Source organism: Chiloscyllium plagiosum, unplaced genomic scaffold, assembly GCF_037043375.1.
Source record: "Chiloscyllium plagiosum isolate Xiang-an unplaced genomic scaffold, Cpla_swu_hap1 HiC_scaffold_6, whole genome shotgun sequence".
NCBI classification, from domain to species: Eukaryota; Metazoa; Chordata; class Chondrichthyes; order Orectolobiformes; family Hemiscylliidae; genus Chiloscyllium; species Chiloscyllium plagiosum.
In genome coordinates, this window is record NW_028270144.1 from 20,692,806 (window position 1) to 20,709,747 (window position 16,942).

Here is a 16,942-nt window from a genome sequence, read left to right on the forward strand (position 1 = left end):
CAGGTTTTGCATCATTTATTCTGAAATTGAATTACATTAAGAGTTGCTTTCTACAAGTTTGTTAAAATCAAAATTTAGCAGTGTGAAAAATGAAAAGGTCTAAGAAAATTAACTATAAATACTTTTAACACTGCCTGAGCAGCTATTAGTGAAGAAAGGTCTGCCATTACCAATTAAACTTCCAGCTACTTTCAAATATTACTTTGATTCCTTTGTTTAATTTACTTAACTTTCTTAAAGTTGCTTAAATGTAAAGGAAATTAAATCTGCCAGTTTTTTGTAAAACATCTCTTCATTTGCCCTAAAAAATTTTTAAAAATTAAAACTGCTTTACACCTATGTATTAAGTGTACTGCTGTTCTCTTGCATCTAAGCAGTCAGCGCCATAATGCCATGCAACACCAGCTCTAAAGTTTGCACACCCCAAAAAAACTTTTTAATCTACTCAAAGAAGTGCAAATGTCACTGTTTCAGATTCCAGTTTGAATTTCCTATAAAACATATGTGAAAGTGGAAGTGGGCAATGTACCGAAATGTGATTAAACATCATTTAAAGCAAATGGTTCCAGTATAAACCATGTGCCTTTTGAATGCACAGAAATTGGTGACACCAGACAATTTAATAATGCCTTTTTTATTATTGCAAGTTTGAAGTCGCATAATAAAGCAAGGTACAATCACTGATTTTGTCTTTAGAAATTCCCCAATCTCCTTTCCCACACACTGTTGGAATCAAATTTGCACTGACCAAGGACTGTCCTTGCAGGAAGATGGTATCCTACAACAGCTAAAACACTAAGTCACCATGTAAATTCATCAGATTTGTCTGTTGATCGACAGTGGGACATCAAATGTAAGCTGTCTCAAAATGGATTTGCCACTGCATTTCAAGTTGTTTTATTAGACTATGAGGTACTGCTGAACAGACTAATGAAATTCACATTTCAGAATTTGCAGGACAGCATTCAGCGCTGAAAAGGAAAAGAGGGCAGGATTATCAAAAACAATAGCACAAATGAGAGATCTTGCATGCTGCTGTTTAACCGGTAGGTGAACCTATTGCCTACCTTGAAAAGGAAAACACAGTTTCCACACTATTTAGAAGTACAGTACTAGATGTATAGAAATATCTTACCAATTTAATGCATACCAACACTAGAGCAACCTGTTTCAAAATAGTTATGGTTGATATGAAAGTTTTTGAAGTTTAAACGGACTGCATTTGTGCCATGTTCTGGTGATACAAGTAGAAAAATAATTATCAGTGCTGCATGGGCCGACTTTCTGTTTTAGGGGCAGGGTGGAGGTGGGGGTGGTGAGGGGAGATGAAGAAGATATTTCTCTGTAATATGCAGATGTCTTAACACACAACATACTGAACCACAGAGCTTCCTGGTACTCACTGCGGTCTGCATAAGTGACCCACACAACAATTCTCTCACAGAAGAGGGAGAAAAAGGACAAATCATGAATGATTTTTGTTTTTTGCATGTTAATATTTAAGGCCATTCAAGCAGAGTTCAACAGATTTTGTATTGCTGCCTGCTGGGCTTCGTTAAGCGATGTCATGCATTCAGTCCACAGTCCTCCCGAACCCTGAAATCAAAACAAAAACAGGCTTTTCATCAAGGTCAACACAATATTATCAAATAATAAATCACTGGTAATAAAGAACTTGAACACTGTTGAAAAGAGAAACATGTTGAAGCTTTTTGTCTTGCACTCATAAAGAAAGCTAAATTTGAAACAATCAACTCATTCAGAAAAAAGGGGTGCCGATTTGTTGGTTAGCTGAGCGACTGGTCAAGGCACTGCACTTGTGAAGGTAGATATGCTAACTATTTGACACCATTTTATCCTTCGATGTCAACTGTTGATTGTTTAAAGTTTGGCATTCTTAAGTTTATTCTAATGAATGCAAGATCAAAAAATTTAGCAACATCTCTTTTCAGAAACGTACAGCACAGCAAATGTCTTATTAACCAGCACCTGTGGCACCAAGAGTGTGCTGTTTGGTCAAGAGTTGAACATAACCAAATCAATGTGAAAACACATGCCAAGTAACAGAAACATAATGCAGGGGGGATGCACACATTCTATTTACAGTATAAATCACCTAAATAATGCAACTTTGCCTTTAATAAAATATACCTCAAAGAGCCATCTCATTTGCATCCTCAACTCTTGACATTAGTGTATTATCACAATCTGCACAATCTTCAAGTCGTCCTTCATCACATTGGGGGAAGTTTATGCCAAAATTTAGAGAGCTGTCTTACAGACCTCAAGTAATAGCCTCAGCCAGATTCATGGACTCTTATATTACAGAAAGTTTCCTCCGACACGACCATCAACACCTTGTTTAACCGTAAGGCCAGACCTATTACAGGTGGCATGTTCAACATTGGCTTTGGACCCCATGAGGTCTCATGGCATCAGGACAAGCAAGAAAAACTTCTTGCTGAATCCCACCTACTGTAATACTTCAAGATGATGGCTCACCACCAATTCCTCAGCGTTAGTTAGGGGCAGGCAATAAATATTGGCTTAGCCAGTGGCATCCACATTTAGTGAACAAATACATTTTTTAAAAATGGTAAGTTGTGCATCCTGCAAGCACCATCTTCAACTGAAATGCACCATATGACAACGTTACTTAAGTGCAAATTAGATTACACATTGTCCAAGCATGCTTAGAAATGTTTGCTATAGACATTTAAAAATAGCAACACTCAACTTATACAACATACATTTAGTTGGTACTCAGGTTTTAATACAACATGCACAATATTTGAAAGAAAAGACATTTCACTTGATAGCTTTAACAAACATACCTGTACTTGTCGAATTACATTTGCCAGACGTTTGCTACAGGCATCTTCGTTCTTTATAGCTTCATTTGTGAGACCATCAGCGATGATAGCAAACACTCTGGGAAGACTGGAATTATTAGGTCCAAGAACGATTGGATTATTACTGTGGATGAAACATAAGAATGAATTTGCTTGTGATACAAATTATTTCAACTTTAGACTGCGCATCTTACTTCATTGCAAGGTATGACTAGTACAAAATTTACATTTTGGCCTAACCAAACAAACTGAGCATTTAATAATCAATTTTGCCCCTGTTCTAAATGTCATTCACCTATTACATTGTTCCATTCGGAAAAAAATGTTTAATCCGAAATTATATCCCCCCTACCTCTGTTACCTAACCCAGACACTCAACCCCCAAGTGCACTGAGTTCTTCTAATTCTGGCCTCACGCACATCTTCTCCATTTGACATTGCTCTAGTAATAACATCCACACCTTCAGCTGTCAGTCCCCTTAGCTCTGGAATTTCCTCCCTCAGCACGAAGCTCTCACTGCTGGTCTTTCTCCCCTTCACTAAAGAAGGATTTTGTAAATAAAAAAACTGGTTTCTGCCCAATTTTTGATGACCTGTTTCAATACTATCATTGCTTCAATGTCAACATCTTAGAATTCCTTTCTTAACAGCACTGAGAGTGTACCTGCACTACACGGTGTGGTTTGGTGTGTCACGGTTCAAGAATGCAGCTCACCATCTTCTCTGGGAAAATTAGATTAAACATAAATGCTGCCCTAGCCAGTAAGTCCCATAGTCTGTGAAAAAGTAATTTTTAAAAACCTCAGTGGCTTGATGACAAAGTTTAACTCCAGAGATGTCTCTTGGGTGACTTTGCTACTTTAAAGACATATATTAAGGTAGTTGTTCAATAATCTACTGACTCCTATTTTCTTGACAAAATATTCCTAAATTATTGCTTCTTTAGGATGTCAGAACATTAAAGAGCAATTTGAAATGCTTACCAAACCCTGGGAAAATGTGGCTGGTGCTAATGCATAGCTGGATACATGGTGTTGTAGCACCATCTAGAGGCTTACATGCATATACAGTAGCAATCAACTTTTAATCACTACGACCACTAGGACTCATAACAGCACACAAACCAACAACCACTCTCAAGCAAAACCAACAGTGTACAAAATCCCATGCAAGGACTGCACAAAACACTACATAGGACAAACAGGAAGACAGCTAACGATCCGTATCCATGAACGCCAACTAGCCACGAAACGACACGACCAGCTATCCTTAGTAGCCACACACGCGGATGACAAGCAACATGAGTTTGACTGGGACAACAGTACTATTATAGGACAAGCCAAACAGAGAACAGCCAGGGAATTCCTAGAGGCATGGCACTCATCCACAGATTCTATCAACAAACACATCGACCTGGACCCAATATACCGGCCACTGCAGCGGACAGCTGGAACTGACAACCGGAAGCGGCAGAGACAAACCACTATAAATGCCGGAGGAAACAACACAGAAGCGCTTCACAGGAGGCTCCCAAGCACGGAGGATATCACCTAGACAGGGGACGAAACGTCTGCAACACAAATTCCCAGCTTGGCGAACAGAACCACAACGAGCACCCGAGCTACAAATCTTCTCTCAAACTTTTACTCACGATCACTTCAATTTTCAACATCCCTGTCCCATAACTAAGCAAAGGTCACAGATTATGCGCCATTAATGCAGGCAGCAATCACAAAGGAGTAAGAAACTGCTCTGAGCAGCTCGAGTACTTCAGATGATTCAAGCTCCTGTCCAAACCTCCCTCTGCAAGTCCAAACAAGGAACCAATGGTTGCCTTGTCCCATAACTTATCGATAGTCAGTGTTCTAATAAAATAGGAGGGAATACAACAACACATGTTACAGAGAGAGGGTAAACCTCTGGCCCAACCCCCTCATTTCAGCCTAGCTGCCTCCCTAAACAATTTTAAGACTTGAATCTCAGCAAAATTGACCAGATTCAATGTAGGACTACCAGCACCAAGTTTCATTATCATTTTTGGATTAAAGAAATGCTTGGATAAACCAGTGAGATGTGGTCCTGCAATATAAGGCTATCCTATACATCTGACTGTCCACAGTGAGAGCAATCGAATTGCATTAGGGTGAATGGACCCAGTGCAAGTAATAGGGGCTAGAGACAATTTCAGGAGCATTCAATCAACATCACTTCAAAAATGTTCTTTTCCTTCATCTCTTGACTACCTTGTAAAGCAGCCAAATCATTATACATCTCTAAAATTTTATTCAAAGTCACATATTGCAAACATGCATCTCCAAACCGGAGTTTTAGTATGCAATGTACAGAAGCACAAGCAAATCTCCAGTTAATGCCTACCACCTGAATACTATTAAACATTCAACTAATATACAAACAGCTATAAACTAGCTGCTTCAACAGTAACTCCTACTATTCAACATTTCAGGGAAAGTTGTGGCAACTTTCCTATTCAACTGTTGCAACCTCAGCAGAAAGGCCCCACAGGTGGGTAAATACACCTCCTACTGAATCTAATCTCCCACAAAATTTCCAGAAGTTGATTGAGAAACTCATCCCTCTCCATAAAGGTGATCCCTGTTCGAACACTGGTAGAATTCAATGCAAATTAAGAGCAATCTGGTTATTCAGTTTAAGTTCAACTGACATCATTTGTGCTCTGCTCAGATTTAAGAAAATCTGGATCAGTTTTACTTTATGATTAAATTTGTACCTTTGAATTCTCTACACAATTAGAGGAGAAGAGCAAAAGCAATTTGTCTGCAGTTGAGGTGGAAGGCAGGTAAGATTCAATGGGCAAAGAGGTCATGGTGCAAGGCAAAATGGAATAGTAATAAAGGGTCTAAAAGAGGTGTGAATGTGATTTTTAACTCTTTAGCCACTAGTAGCTAAAATTAGTAAACAAAAATAGCATGATGCAGAACCACATAACATAGCCCATTGTGTCTGAAAATGACAGTTCTTTCAGGGAGTTATGCAATTAGCCCCAGGTTTTTGCTCGTTACCCCTCAGTCTCACAAATATTTCACAAGTTAGATTTAATTTGAATCAGACAGTCAGAAATAAAACTTGCCTTTCAATAAGATCACACAAATAACTGAAAGTGTGAACTGCTTCTTCTTTGTCTTCATGCAGTGGTAGCCATGACAACCAGTGAGGTAAAATCTCATTGACATTTACACATTCAGGTCTACACTTCATGACTTTCCCAACTGCAGATATACAGTTTTCTGTTGCATTAATATTTTCTTTGGTTCTGGACCCTTCCATTTGAATAACTCCCACCAGGAGCGGAATTGCCTCTGTTGTGTAGAAGTAAAATACATTTTTATTTTGTTCAAAAATGACACACAGGAACACAAAAGTTAACAGATCATTAAGCCCCCCCAACCTGCTCCAGGATTGATGTAACTGTGGCTCAACTTCACTTAACCGTTTGCCCCTCATAACCTTTGACTTCCTTGCTCATCAAAAATCTAACTCAGCCTTTAATAGATTTAATGAACCAACCTCCACGGCTCTCTAGGGAAAGGATTCCACAAACAACCCTTAAGAAATAAATTCTCTACAATTCAGTCATAAGTATGAAACCTCCAAATCTTTAAATTGCATCCCGTAACATTTATTTCTCCTGGGGAGGTCTATCTCGCAGCATCTGCCTGTCAAGTCCCGTCAGGATCTTAAGATACTTCAATAAGATCATTTCTCATTCTTCTGAACTACACTAAATATAGGCCAATTTGGTTACCTTCCCACTTGACCCACAAACAACCTTTGCCAGCAACCCTGTCCAGGATAATCGGAGTTAAAAATTCACACAACACCAGGTCATAGTCCAACAGGTTAAGTGGACCACTAGCTTTCGGAACGCTGCTCTTCATCAGATCGTTGTGGCACAATCCAATTAAACCTGATGGACTCTAACCTGGTGTTGTGTGATTTTTAAACTTTGTACACCCTAGTTCAACACCGGCATCTCCAAATCAGGATAATCTGAAGTAGACTGGATACCATTCAGAACCAGAGGTAGTGGGTACAGACCTTTCTTAAGAATTTTTGTGATTTACAGCAAATGATGATTTGATCAGGATCGCAATTATAATGCGGAATAGCTTTGATACCATCTCAGCATCAAGCACACATGGTGAGCAGATGGCTTCAGGTGCCAAGTCCTCCTCAGAAGGGAAAGGGGCATACAGATTTGACCAGGTAAAGCTAGCCACCTCAGGCTACAACTTTGCAGTAAACCAACATATTGCTTTCTCCAATTTTAAAGAGAATGCTGCCATCAGGCCAAACCGATGTCTTGCTCATCACACAAGTGAGCCATGGGACGCAAGTAGTCCGGTGCAGGTATGATGCCAAATATATTTTTATAAGTCTCAAAGGGGGCAGACCATATCTAGCAAGACATTACATTGACCATTCACAATAGGCAGCATGCCAGTGTGCTGAACCAGCACACATTTGCAGGCCTTAGAACAGTACACATTTCACCTTTGACTTCCACGCTCATCCAAAGTCTAACTCAGCTTTAATATATTTAATGTACCAACCTCCACGGCTATCTAGGGAAAGCCTTTAAGAAGGAAACTCTCTTCAGTTCAATCATAAGCATATTGGACACATTAAATAATCTGAATTAAGAATTACACCTTAAACTAATGTTGGACTTGCAGTTTGGTTTGCAATGTTATGCACAGACATATGACAGAAGCTACATATATGAACACACTGCACCCTATTTTATGTAGGGTAAAGGAATTTGTACATTCATCCACCCTTTTCACTGGGAAATAAAGAGGGGCCATGGAGATTGCCAATTTCCACTGTACCCTCATGGCAATATCCTGACCAGTCTATCTGCTTGGCCTGAAAAGTAAGATTGACAGTCAACTGCTCTTGCTGCGTCTTCATCCCAACAATGGCCCAACTAATTAACAACCATGTTTAATGTAGTAGAAACTGGTGTCCTTTTCTCAACCTCGTTTCTTGTATCCTATAGTGAATGAAAGACAGAAAGCTTTGACTATGTCTACTTTGAACATTTAATTTCTGAACTACCAAGCAACTATTTAATTCAACAGACACCAAAGCATCTTTGAACCACAGTGTATGAATTATTCAGCAAAATATGACATCAGAACTCAATGCGCAACCAATGAATCTTTGAATTAAACTCAAACACAACCTATGAAAAAGATGAAAAGAACTGAACAAATTTAAGAAAATATGGTGGGATTAGGGCACATTATCTGAATTATATAATACTTATGGCTAACCATGAAGCTGCACAAAACTAGGACAGGAAGCTCCACTCAAGACACATTTATAGAAGTTTACAATTTCGAGCTTTGTGAACCAGAATAAATGCAACATATGCAGAAAATATGCCTGTTATTCAGACTTTAGATGCTTGGGGAACCAAAGCATTTATTGTACCAATCGACAATATTGCTTGTTGTAAAACTTCATAGTCAAAATGTTTAGTTATCTAGTCTAAAAGTGAGAAACAGAAATTTTGATCAAGCATATTTCCTGAAAAGGGCAACATTGGAAGAACAAATCAAATATTTAGATTATAAAGCACATATTAATGAATATTCCATATTACTATTATGGAACCCAAAATCAAAATCACTTTTGGTGCAACTTGGAAGTTAGAGATTCCTTTTGCAACCTGCATTCATTTAAAATAACATGTCAGCAAAGCTAATATAAAAAAAAACTTAAGTAAAATCTACAATACAGCTACTTATCAAAATAAACTAATGACTGGGCTGTAAGGGGCACTGGCAGGGCCAGCATTTCTTTGCCTACCCCTAATTGCCCTGAAGATAGGTGAATGGTCTTCTGGAACCCCTGCTTCCTCCTTAGGAATGGAGTTCCATAATTTTGAGCCAGACATAGTGAAGGAAGGGCAAGACAGTTCCTAGTCAGTATGGTATGAGCGCGAGAGGGGGAGAGAGGAACTTGCAATTGCTTGTGTTCACATGTATCTGCTGCCCTTGTTCTTGTACATTAGATGTTGTGGGTTTAGAATGTGCTGGCAAAGAGGCCTTGTTAAGTTGCTGAAGTGCCTCTTGTAGATGATGCACACTGTTGCCACTGTTGTGATTCAAATAATCACTGAAGACAATGAATGGGGTGCCTGTCAAATTGGCTGCTTCATCTGGAGGGAGTGAAGCTTTTTGGGTATTATTGGTGTTACACCCATCCAAGCAAAAAGGAATATTCTATCACACTCCTGACTTGTGTCTTGTAGATGGTAGACAGACTTTTTTTTTGGTGTACATGTGCCTGCATCTTAACAAAGAGTCTCTTAAAATCTACACCAGTTCTTTTGCCATGTTTGGCTAAAGACTAATGAAGCCAGAAGCCCAGAAAGCCCTGGTGGAACCCAAACTGAGCATCAGTGGACAGATTATTCCCTTGTAAGCCAATTAATAACACTGTCAACAATACCTCCATCACTTTGACGATAATGGAGAGTAGACTGCTATGGCAATAATCGACTGGGTTGGACTTTTCCTGCTTTTGAGCACAGGACATACCTGGTTAACATTCCATATGATTAGATAGATGCCAGTTTTGCAGCTCTAATGACAATTTGTAATTATATGGCAGCACCTTTGAATCCGGCTCCCTTTCCATCACATTAAAGAGTAAATAAAGTCGCACACCCAAGGAGGTTACAGAAAAATATTACCAATAGAAGTGCGCAATCTAGGTTATCACTAATTTATAAACAAAGATTAGAATTTTTATTTTTGAGGTTAGATTGACATAAAACTGCATCTTTCAGATAAGACTATTCATACTATGTGGAAATACTCAGATCAGGGACTGCGATAAAATCAACAAATTGAGGTTTAAAATGATCAGTCACACTTCTACAATGTTAACTGCCTCCTTAAGTGCAAATCTATGCTGAAATTTAGTAGGATGTTTTGGAAACCAATAGATACATATTTTAACCTTTCAAAATTGGTATAAAATTTGATTAAAGTGATGCTACAGGTCACAATAGAATCCTGTAGGAGGTCATTTCAATATAAATTACATTCACAGCTAAAAAGGGCATAAATGTCATGGGCTAAATTTCTGCTTTATTCTCATGTTGCTTGTAACTTTATGGTTTGTTGTTCAAGTGTACAAACAGAAAGCCATAACTAATTAAACCTACCTGTACAGAATGGTCTGTAATTCTCTCCACCAAACTGTGCCATAACTCCAACGCCATATGCAGCAGCTTGCCTGACCTCAGGACTGTTGTCACAGATGTATTGCAACATGGGCCTCAAGAAGTACTCTGCATATTTAAAAGACGTAGGACTGCAATGCTCAATTACATCATCAAAGATGCACAAACCCCACTGCTTGTCAGCCCACGGCCTGTGCGGACACTACAGAAATGAAACGTATGCATCAGTTTGAAAGCATTGGCTAAAATGAAGTTAATGACAGAGAGTCTGGGAAATTTAATTGCTTTAAACTTACGATTAGATTGACTATTAGTGGTAGAATTTGTTCAAACCATGGCAGTACTTTATCTTTGTAACAGCTGAACATCGAATGCAGTATGTCCGAAATTTTAGTCAAGATGTAAACATCACTATCATCCTGTAAGCAAATAGAACACTGCTTACAACACACAAATGATAAATTCAATTAGAATAATACATGGTAACACAACAAGAATTCAGTTTCTTTCAAAAAAAATTACACCCTGATCAATACAGTTCGAATCATAGAATCACTACAGTGTGAATGCAGGCCATTTGACCCATCGAGTCCACACCAACCCACCAAACAGCATCCCACCCTTACCCTAAGCCTGCATTTCCTATGGCTAATTCACCTAACTGACACATCTCTGGACTGTGGGAGGAATTTGAAGTACTGGAGGAAGCCCACCAGAGTTGAGGAGAATGTGCAAACTCCAGTCAGCAAAATCCTTCCCAAAAATCAAATTATTTAAACGTAATTGAAATTGTTGATCTTGTGCAATCCTGACTTTTAGCAAAAAAAAACCTGACTTTCCATATACCTCATTATAGGTTGACTTCACTGCTAAAATAATCCAAACCCTTTGGCCCAAATTATCTAATCAGTCAGAAACTTCATTCTAATCTTGATTAGACAAGAAGAAAACTACACACTTATCTGTAGATGAGCTTTGTGCAAAATCTTCTGGGCCAGGAATCTCCACTGCCAGCAGTGGAGTGAATCTGTGCTGAAAACCCTCCACATTTCTCAACACTAGTTACCGTATTCCAAGATTTAAAGTCCCTGCAGCCATTTACCTTCTTTCTGCCACTGTAAAAATGCGTAAGGTACAGGAGTGAGGCCACAGGTGCCAGATGGGTGGCTGGTAAATGGCCAAATGTTATGATAAATCAGGTGGGAGAAGGTGGCAGGTTGTTGGTGCAGCAGGGAGAAATAAAAAAAAGAAAACAAGGAGCAGTGTGGTATCTCAGGTTAGAAAAAAAAAATCAGGAGAATTTTGAGTCTGTGGGTCAGATAGTCCTACTTGTCAGATAATTTCCTGGGCAATATTTGTGCATGAGGACTTCCATATACAGAGGAACCTCGATTATCTGGCATTCAATTATCCAAATTTCAGATTATCCAGACAAGACCACATGGTTCTGATGCTTGGCTAAACTTACCTGGCATTCGATTATCTGAACGTTCCATTACCTGCCCATGTCATCTGGATAATCAAGGTTCCTCTATAGTCCTCATCAGCCAGCATACTTCTGGTCTCCAACTAAAAGACTGAAAAATCTGGGCCTTGACGCTGACCAGTCATTCTGTGCTAAAGTCAAAAGCTGCCCTGGTGTACACCACTACAATTGTAAAGTAGCATACCATTGAAGTCAGCTGTTCAGCTCCATGCATCTGTGCATTTGAACATATGTCAAGCATACCAGCTTACTGCATTCCCACCAATCCCATTTTCTCATGATAAAATAGCAATAGAAGGAATGACATATACAGGAAAGTTAAAACTTAAAAGTTGTTGACAGTTTATAATTTATTCACTTGTGGGATTTGGGCATCACTGGATGGCCAGCATTTATGGACTCTCTCTAGTTGCCCTTGAGAATTTGGTGGCACATAGGCAAATGCAAACACACAGGAAACCGTCGCTGTGAGATCACAGTCAGATCAGCCATGATCATACTAACAGAGCCGCTCTTAGGTCCTAAATGACTATGCTAGGAGGTGGTTCACGATAAGGATGGATGGGTGCTCGTGGTAAGACTACATGGCTGAAGACAGTTTGGAGCTTCCAATCAGGTGAATCAAAACAATTTTTAAAAACATCATGTCACATTTTCAGATGGATCACACCTTATTGATGGTTTTGATGAAGTTATGTAGCAAAACCATGATAATGCAGTAATTTCTACAAAGCTAAACCATTCAAAGTTAGCTTGAGAAAAAAAACAATGATTGGACGATTAGTGGACAGAAGACATTCAAGGGAGGGTGCTTACGGGCTCCAATGTTTGCAATCCAATTTGAGCGAGTTTAAGGGGCCTAGAATGACATCAGAATGGAGACTGCTATCAAATCATTGAAGAAATGTGGGAAATGCAATACACTTAATGGCATGAGGTGATTATCTGTAAAATTAAATGGCCAGTTACAACTTGAATGCTGATTAAGGTGATAGTGATGCAATTTTTATAAAGATTCCATTCAAGCAGCAAATTTGTACAACTTATTTAGTTGTAAAGACAAAATGCTGGACATTTAACATACTTAGTCCATGGTCAGCTGCTAAGCTGCATTCTTTTCTCCACTGTGAAAAGACTGAGTAAAATTATTGATTTTAGTGCAAAAAAAGTTAAGATCTATATTCAGGGGGCTAGTAATTTTGACTGCATTTGGAAAGGTAGGACATTCCCTCTTGTTCCCACTTTCCACAACTTCCACCTCCAACCAATCCCCATCCTCACTCTCTTCCCACCATCTGCAAACTCCATCCCTCTCAAGTGTGCACATTAGCAGATACTTATTTTTAAATGAAATTAATAAAAGAACATTTGGCTCAGTTTGTTAGATTTGGGAGCACAGACGGTGAGAATGGCCTCCGACATAGTAGCTACACTACTGAGGTAAAAAGAAAGGGCAGTTTTCAACAATTCCAAAAATATCGATCATGTATAAATCAGCCCTCAACTTTGTTAAAAAATTTAGTCTTGTACGAATACAAATGGTGTTACAGCAGATATTGTATACTATGCTAAATCAAACATAAGTAATATTACTTCAATAAGTACACAGTAAATACAATAAATATTACTTCATCTTGCAAGTTTTCTTCAACTTGTTCATCGTAGTCTTCATCTTGTCTTTTTGCTAAAGGCAAAAACAATTAAACTGCAATGTTAGAAACCTGCATTTAAAAATCTTAAAAAGATTGAGAAAACACAAGTCAGTCAGAAGAGATAGCAACATACACAGAAACATTGAAGATATGACAAATGGTTACCTTGTCGTAATTCTTGATTTTTGAAATGTTCCTCTAATTTCCCCTTCATAATATTTCCCAGTTCCTCAAGATGTTCCTTGTTTAAGCAGCCTTCACCCATCAACTCTATACACTAAAGATCAAAACAGAGAAACATGCAGCAACTGAATAAACAAAATAAATGCACAAAAACAACAAATGAAAATAGCCCATATGAGTTAATTTCATTACAGGGGCTCCTGTTAAGTGACTCTAACTTTGCTGTAGCAACTGCAGTTGACATTATCGCCAAGTAGTTTCTTCCTCCCTGCCCCTTCCTCAGATTCTGCACCAGCCTATTTTCAGGATTTCTACTTGGGTCACCTGCGTGTATATGCATTCGTAACGTTAGTCATTCAGGTAAATACTTCATGGATTTATGATGTTTAGGGATTCTTTGACTTTGAGAACTTCAAAGAAAAGCAAAGAAACTGCTTTCACAAAGATGTTGGCTTTTTTGGGACATTCAAAGCTGAGCAGTTGGTGCACTAGCAGGAGGTTTTTAACATACAAGAACAGCATGGTTTTATTTTGTTACATATTTTAAAGAACAAAGTCACCAGCAATAGCTGATATTCAGAAAGGTGCTTACACCAGATGTACCTGAACTCTACCAGTCATTGAAGGTAGGCACAGAGGTAAGCAAGTCCTAAAATGAGAAAAACTCCAACCTGGCGTGGTCTTATGTCATGTAAAGGGCCCAAAGTGGGTTTATATACATGGGATTCTTAAGATTGTATATGTACAAAAAAATTTAAGTCTCCCTTAACATTCAACATTGAGTATGTTTTAACAGTCTTATTTCACAGTGGTTAGCGATCCAAAGAAAGGATGTTGTAATTGCAAAGTTAGAGTCAAGGTTACTCAGGAAGCAACTAACCATGCAGACCGTAGTATCCTATAGCAGCATAGTCAATTATTTTATGGCTCAGACAGAGATCAATGGGTCTATGGATAAAGAGAATCAAAGGGAGGGTGATGGTGGTCAAGGCAGCAAGCTAGAGTTGTGGGAGAAGATCAACCATAATCTGACTGAATGACAGCAGACTCAGAGCTTTATGCTACACATCACATGATGATACTACCAATCCAATATGATATGAATCTTTAGAAGCATCCCTTTTTCATGCAAAATAGACAAATTTCCACTGCTCTATATAAAAAGATTACCTTCGCAAATGAATGCATAATTTCAGAAAGAACATCAGAATCTGGCTCTGTACCAATTCCTTTGATGAGGGAATCACACATAAAATGCCACATTTGTGTCACATACTCAGGTCCTTGGACACGAGCACATTCCAGTAACAGAGGCATTGATTCAGCTGCAGCAACACGAACACGTCTCAAGGTCAAGGAAGAACACAGTATTTAAAAAAAAAAAAGACAAATCTAACTCACTGTCATGGGAATTTAATGTTAAAAGTATAGCCTACAATGACCAAGATAAATAAACAATACAGAAGAGAATATCAGAAGCTGGGAATAATGATAAGTGAGTTGGCAAATGACAGAATTGGCTGAGTGGTTGAAAGTAAGGGAGTCAATAAGAAGATTGGAAGACGATAGGTAGACAGATGGGTTATTTGGGGACATTAATGGCAAATGGCACATAAAAGGTGTGAGGGGGAATCTAATTGGAATTTAGAAAATGTTGGATTGCCTGGACAGAATAGCTGTGAAAATGTTTTCACTGGTAGGAGAGACTAGGACACAAGGGCACAGGCTTCAGTAAAGGGAAGACCGTTTAGAACGGAGATAAGAAGAAACCTCTTCAGCCAGAGAGTGGAGAATCTATGTCATTGAGTACATCTAAGATGGAGATAGGTTCTTGATTGTCAAGGGGATCAGGGTTATGGGGAGAAAACAGGAGAACAGCATTGAGAAACTCATCAGCCATGACTGAATGGCGGAGCAGACTTGATGGGCTGAATGGCCTAATTTCTGCTCCTACATCTTACGGTTTTATAGGAGATGCACTTTGGAAGAAGTAACAAGACAAGATTCAGGGTGCCTCTCCAAAGATCCTTGAAAGCACTCAGGGCAGATTAATAGGGTAGTTCAGAAGACATATGGGACACGTACCTTTATAGTTGTGGCATAGATTATAAGAGCAGGAAAGCTATGATGGAATTGTACAAAACTTTGGGTAGGATATAGCTGGAGTACTGCATGCAGTTCTGGTTACCACACTATAGGAAAGCATGGGATTGAAGTAGAAGGGATGCAGAAGAGATTCACCAGGGTGTTGCGGGTGGTGGGGGCCTTGTCAGAGGTGTATAAGATTCTGAGGGGCATGGACAGAGTGGATAGAAAGAAACTGTTTCCCTTGGTTGAAGGGTACAAGGTGGCATAATCTTAAGGTGAAAGGCAGGAGATTTAGAGGGAATTTGAGAAATCATTTTTTTTCACTGAGAAGGTAATGGGAATCTGGAATGCACTGTCTGGGAAGGTAGTTGAGGTGGAAAACCTCGCAATTTTTAAAAGTACTTGAATGAGCACCTGAAATGTAACAACACTCAAGGATATGGGCTAAGTGCTGGGAAGTGGAATTAGTGCAATTTACAGCAGTTTTGTCATTACAGACATGATGGACCGAAGAGCCTCTTCTGGCTTGTGTGAATCTATGACATATCCAGGTTTGCATTTAAATAGCAGCTCTTAAAACCACAGGAGATCTCAAAGCACTTCGAAGTTAATGAAATAGAATTGTTGCTGTCAAGTAGGAAATACTGCAGTCAACTTTCACACAGCAAAATGCTATATACAGCACTGTGATAATGACTAAATAATCTGTTTTAATGACTATGACTGAGTAATGGATATCGGTCAGGCCACGAGGGATATTTTGCTTGCTCTTCTACAAAACTGCATCAATTGTCTTTTACATTTTCCGAGACACATCGACAGCTTTGGTTTTACTTCTCATCTGCAAGCAGCACCTCTGACACTACAGCACTTCCTCAGTGCAACAGTATAGTGTCAGCCTAGCTTTTGTGCTCAAGTCTTGGCATGGAACTCAAATCTACAACCTCTGATGCAGAGGCAAAACTGCCACCATCTGAACTACTGCTGACGTCTGGTTCTAAGTCAATTACTGCAAAAAAATGGTTAGTCAGCTTTTCACCAAATTTAACTGAATGTAAAGGGTGTCATCCCAATTTCAACTGTATTCAAGAAACAAAGGATACTGCAGTTAAGCCAACTCAACAGCATGTAACATAACTTTCTCAAATAGAAAGCATGAAGAAAACATTTAATTGCATATCAGAACATCTTATTTTTGTAAAATTGTTAAATGGGAACAAGATTTTTCCCTTTATCTTGTTAGAGGGAGTTTGAAAAGAAGGGCTTGCATTGATATAGCTATTCACAACCAGACCACAGGGGTGACATGGTGGTTCAGTGGTTAGCACTGCTGCGTCACAACGCCAGGGACACAGGTTCGATTCCACCCTCAGGCTGTGTGGGGTTTGCACATTCTTCCCATGTCTACAGTTGTTTCCTCTGGGTACTTTGGCTTCCTCCC

General features: G+C 39.0%; 1 protein-coding gene across 1 annotated transcript in view; it reads right to left on the reverse strand.

The window, feature by feature from the left end:
- ipo5 (importin 5) overlaps positions 1–16,942 on the reverse strand; it is a 64,606-nt gene continuing 47,664 nt past the window's right edge. The window contains exons 19-26 of the mRNA XM_043691325.2: positions 14,584–14,756; positions 13,396–13,507; positions 13,207–13,262; positions 10,389–10,511; positions 10,075–10,294; positions 5,962–6,190; positions 2,835–2,976; positions 1–1,596 (exon numbers count right to left, since the gene is read on the reverse strand). Coding sequence (XP_043547260.1) covers positions 1,510–1,596; positions 2,835–2,976; positions 5,962–6,190; positions 10,075–10,294; positions 10,389–10,511; positions 13,207–13,262; positions 13,396–13,507; positions 14,584–14,756 — 1,142 coding nt within the window. The 3' untranslated portion in view covers positions 1–1,509. The remainder of the gene's footprint in view (positions 1,597–2,834; positions 2,977–5,961; positions 6,191–10,074; positions 10,295–10,388; positions 10,512–13,206; positions 13,263–13,395; positions 13,508–14,583; positions 14,757–16,942) is intronic.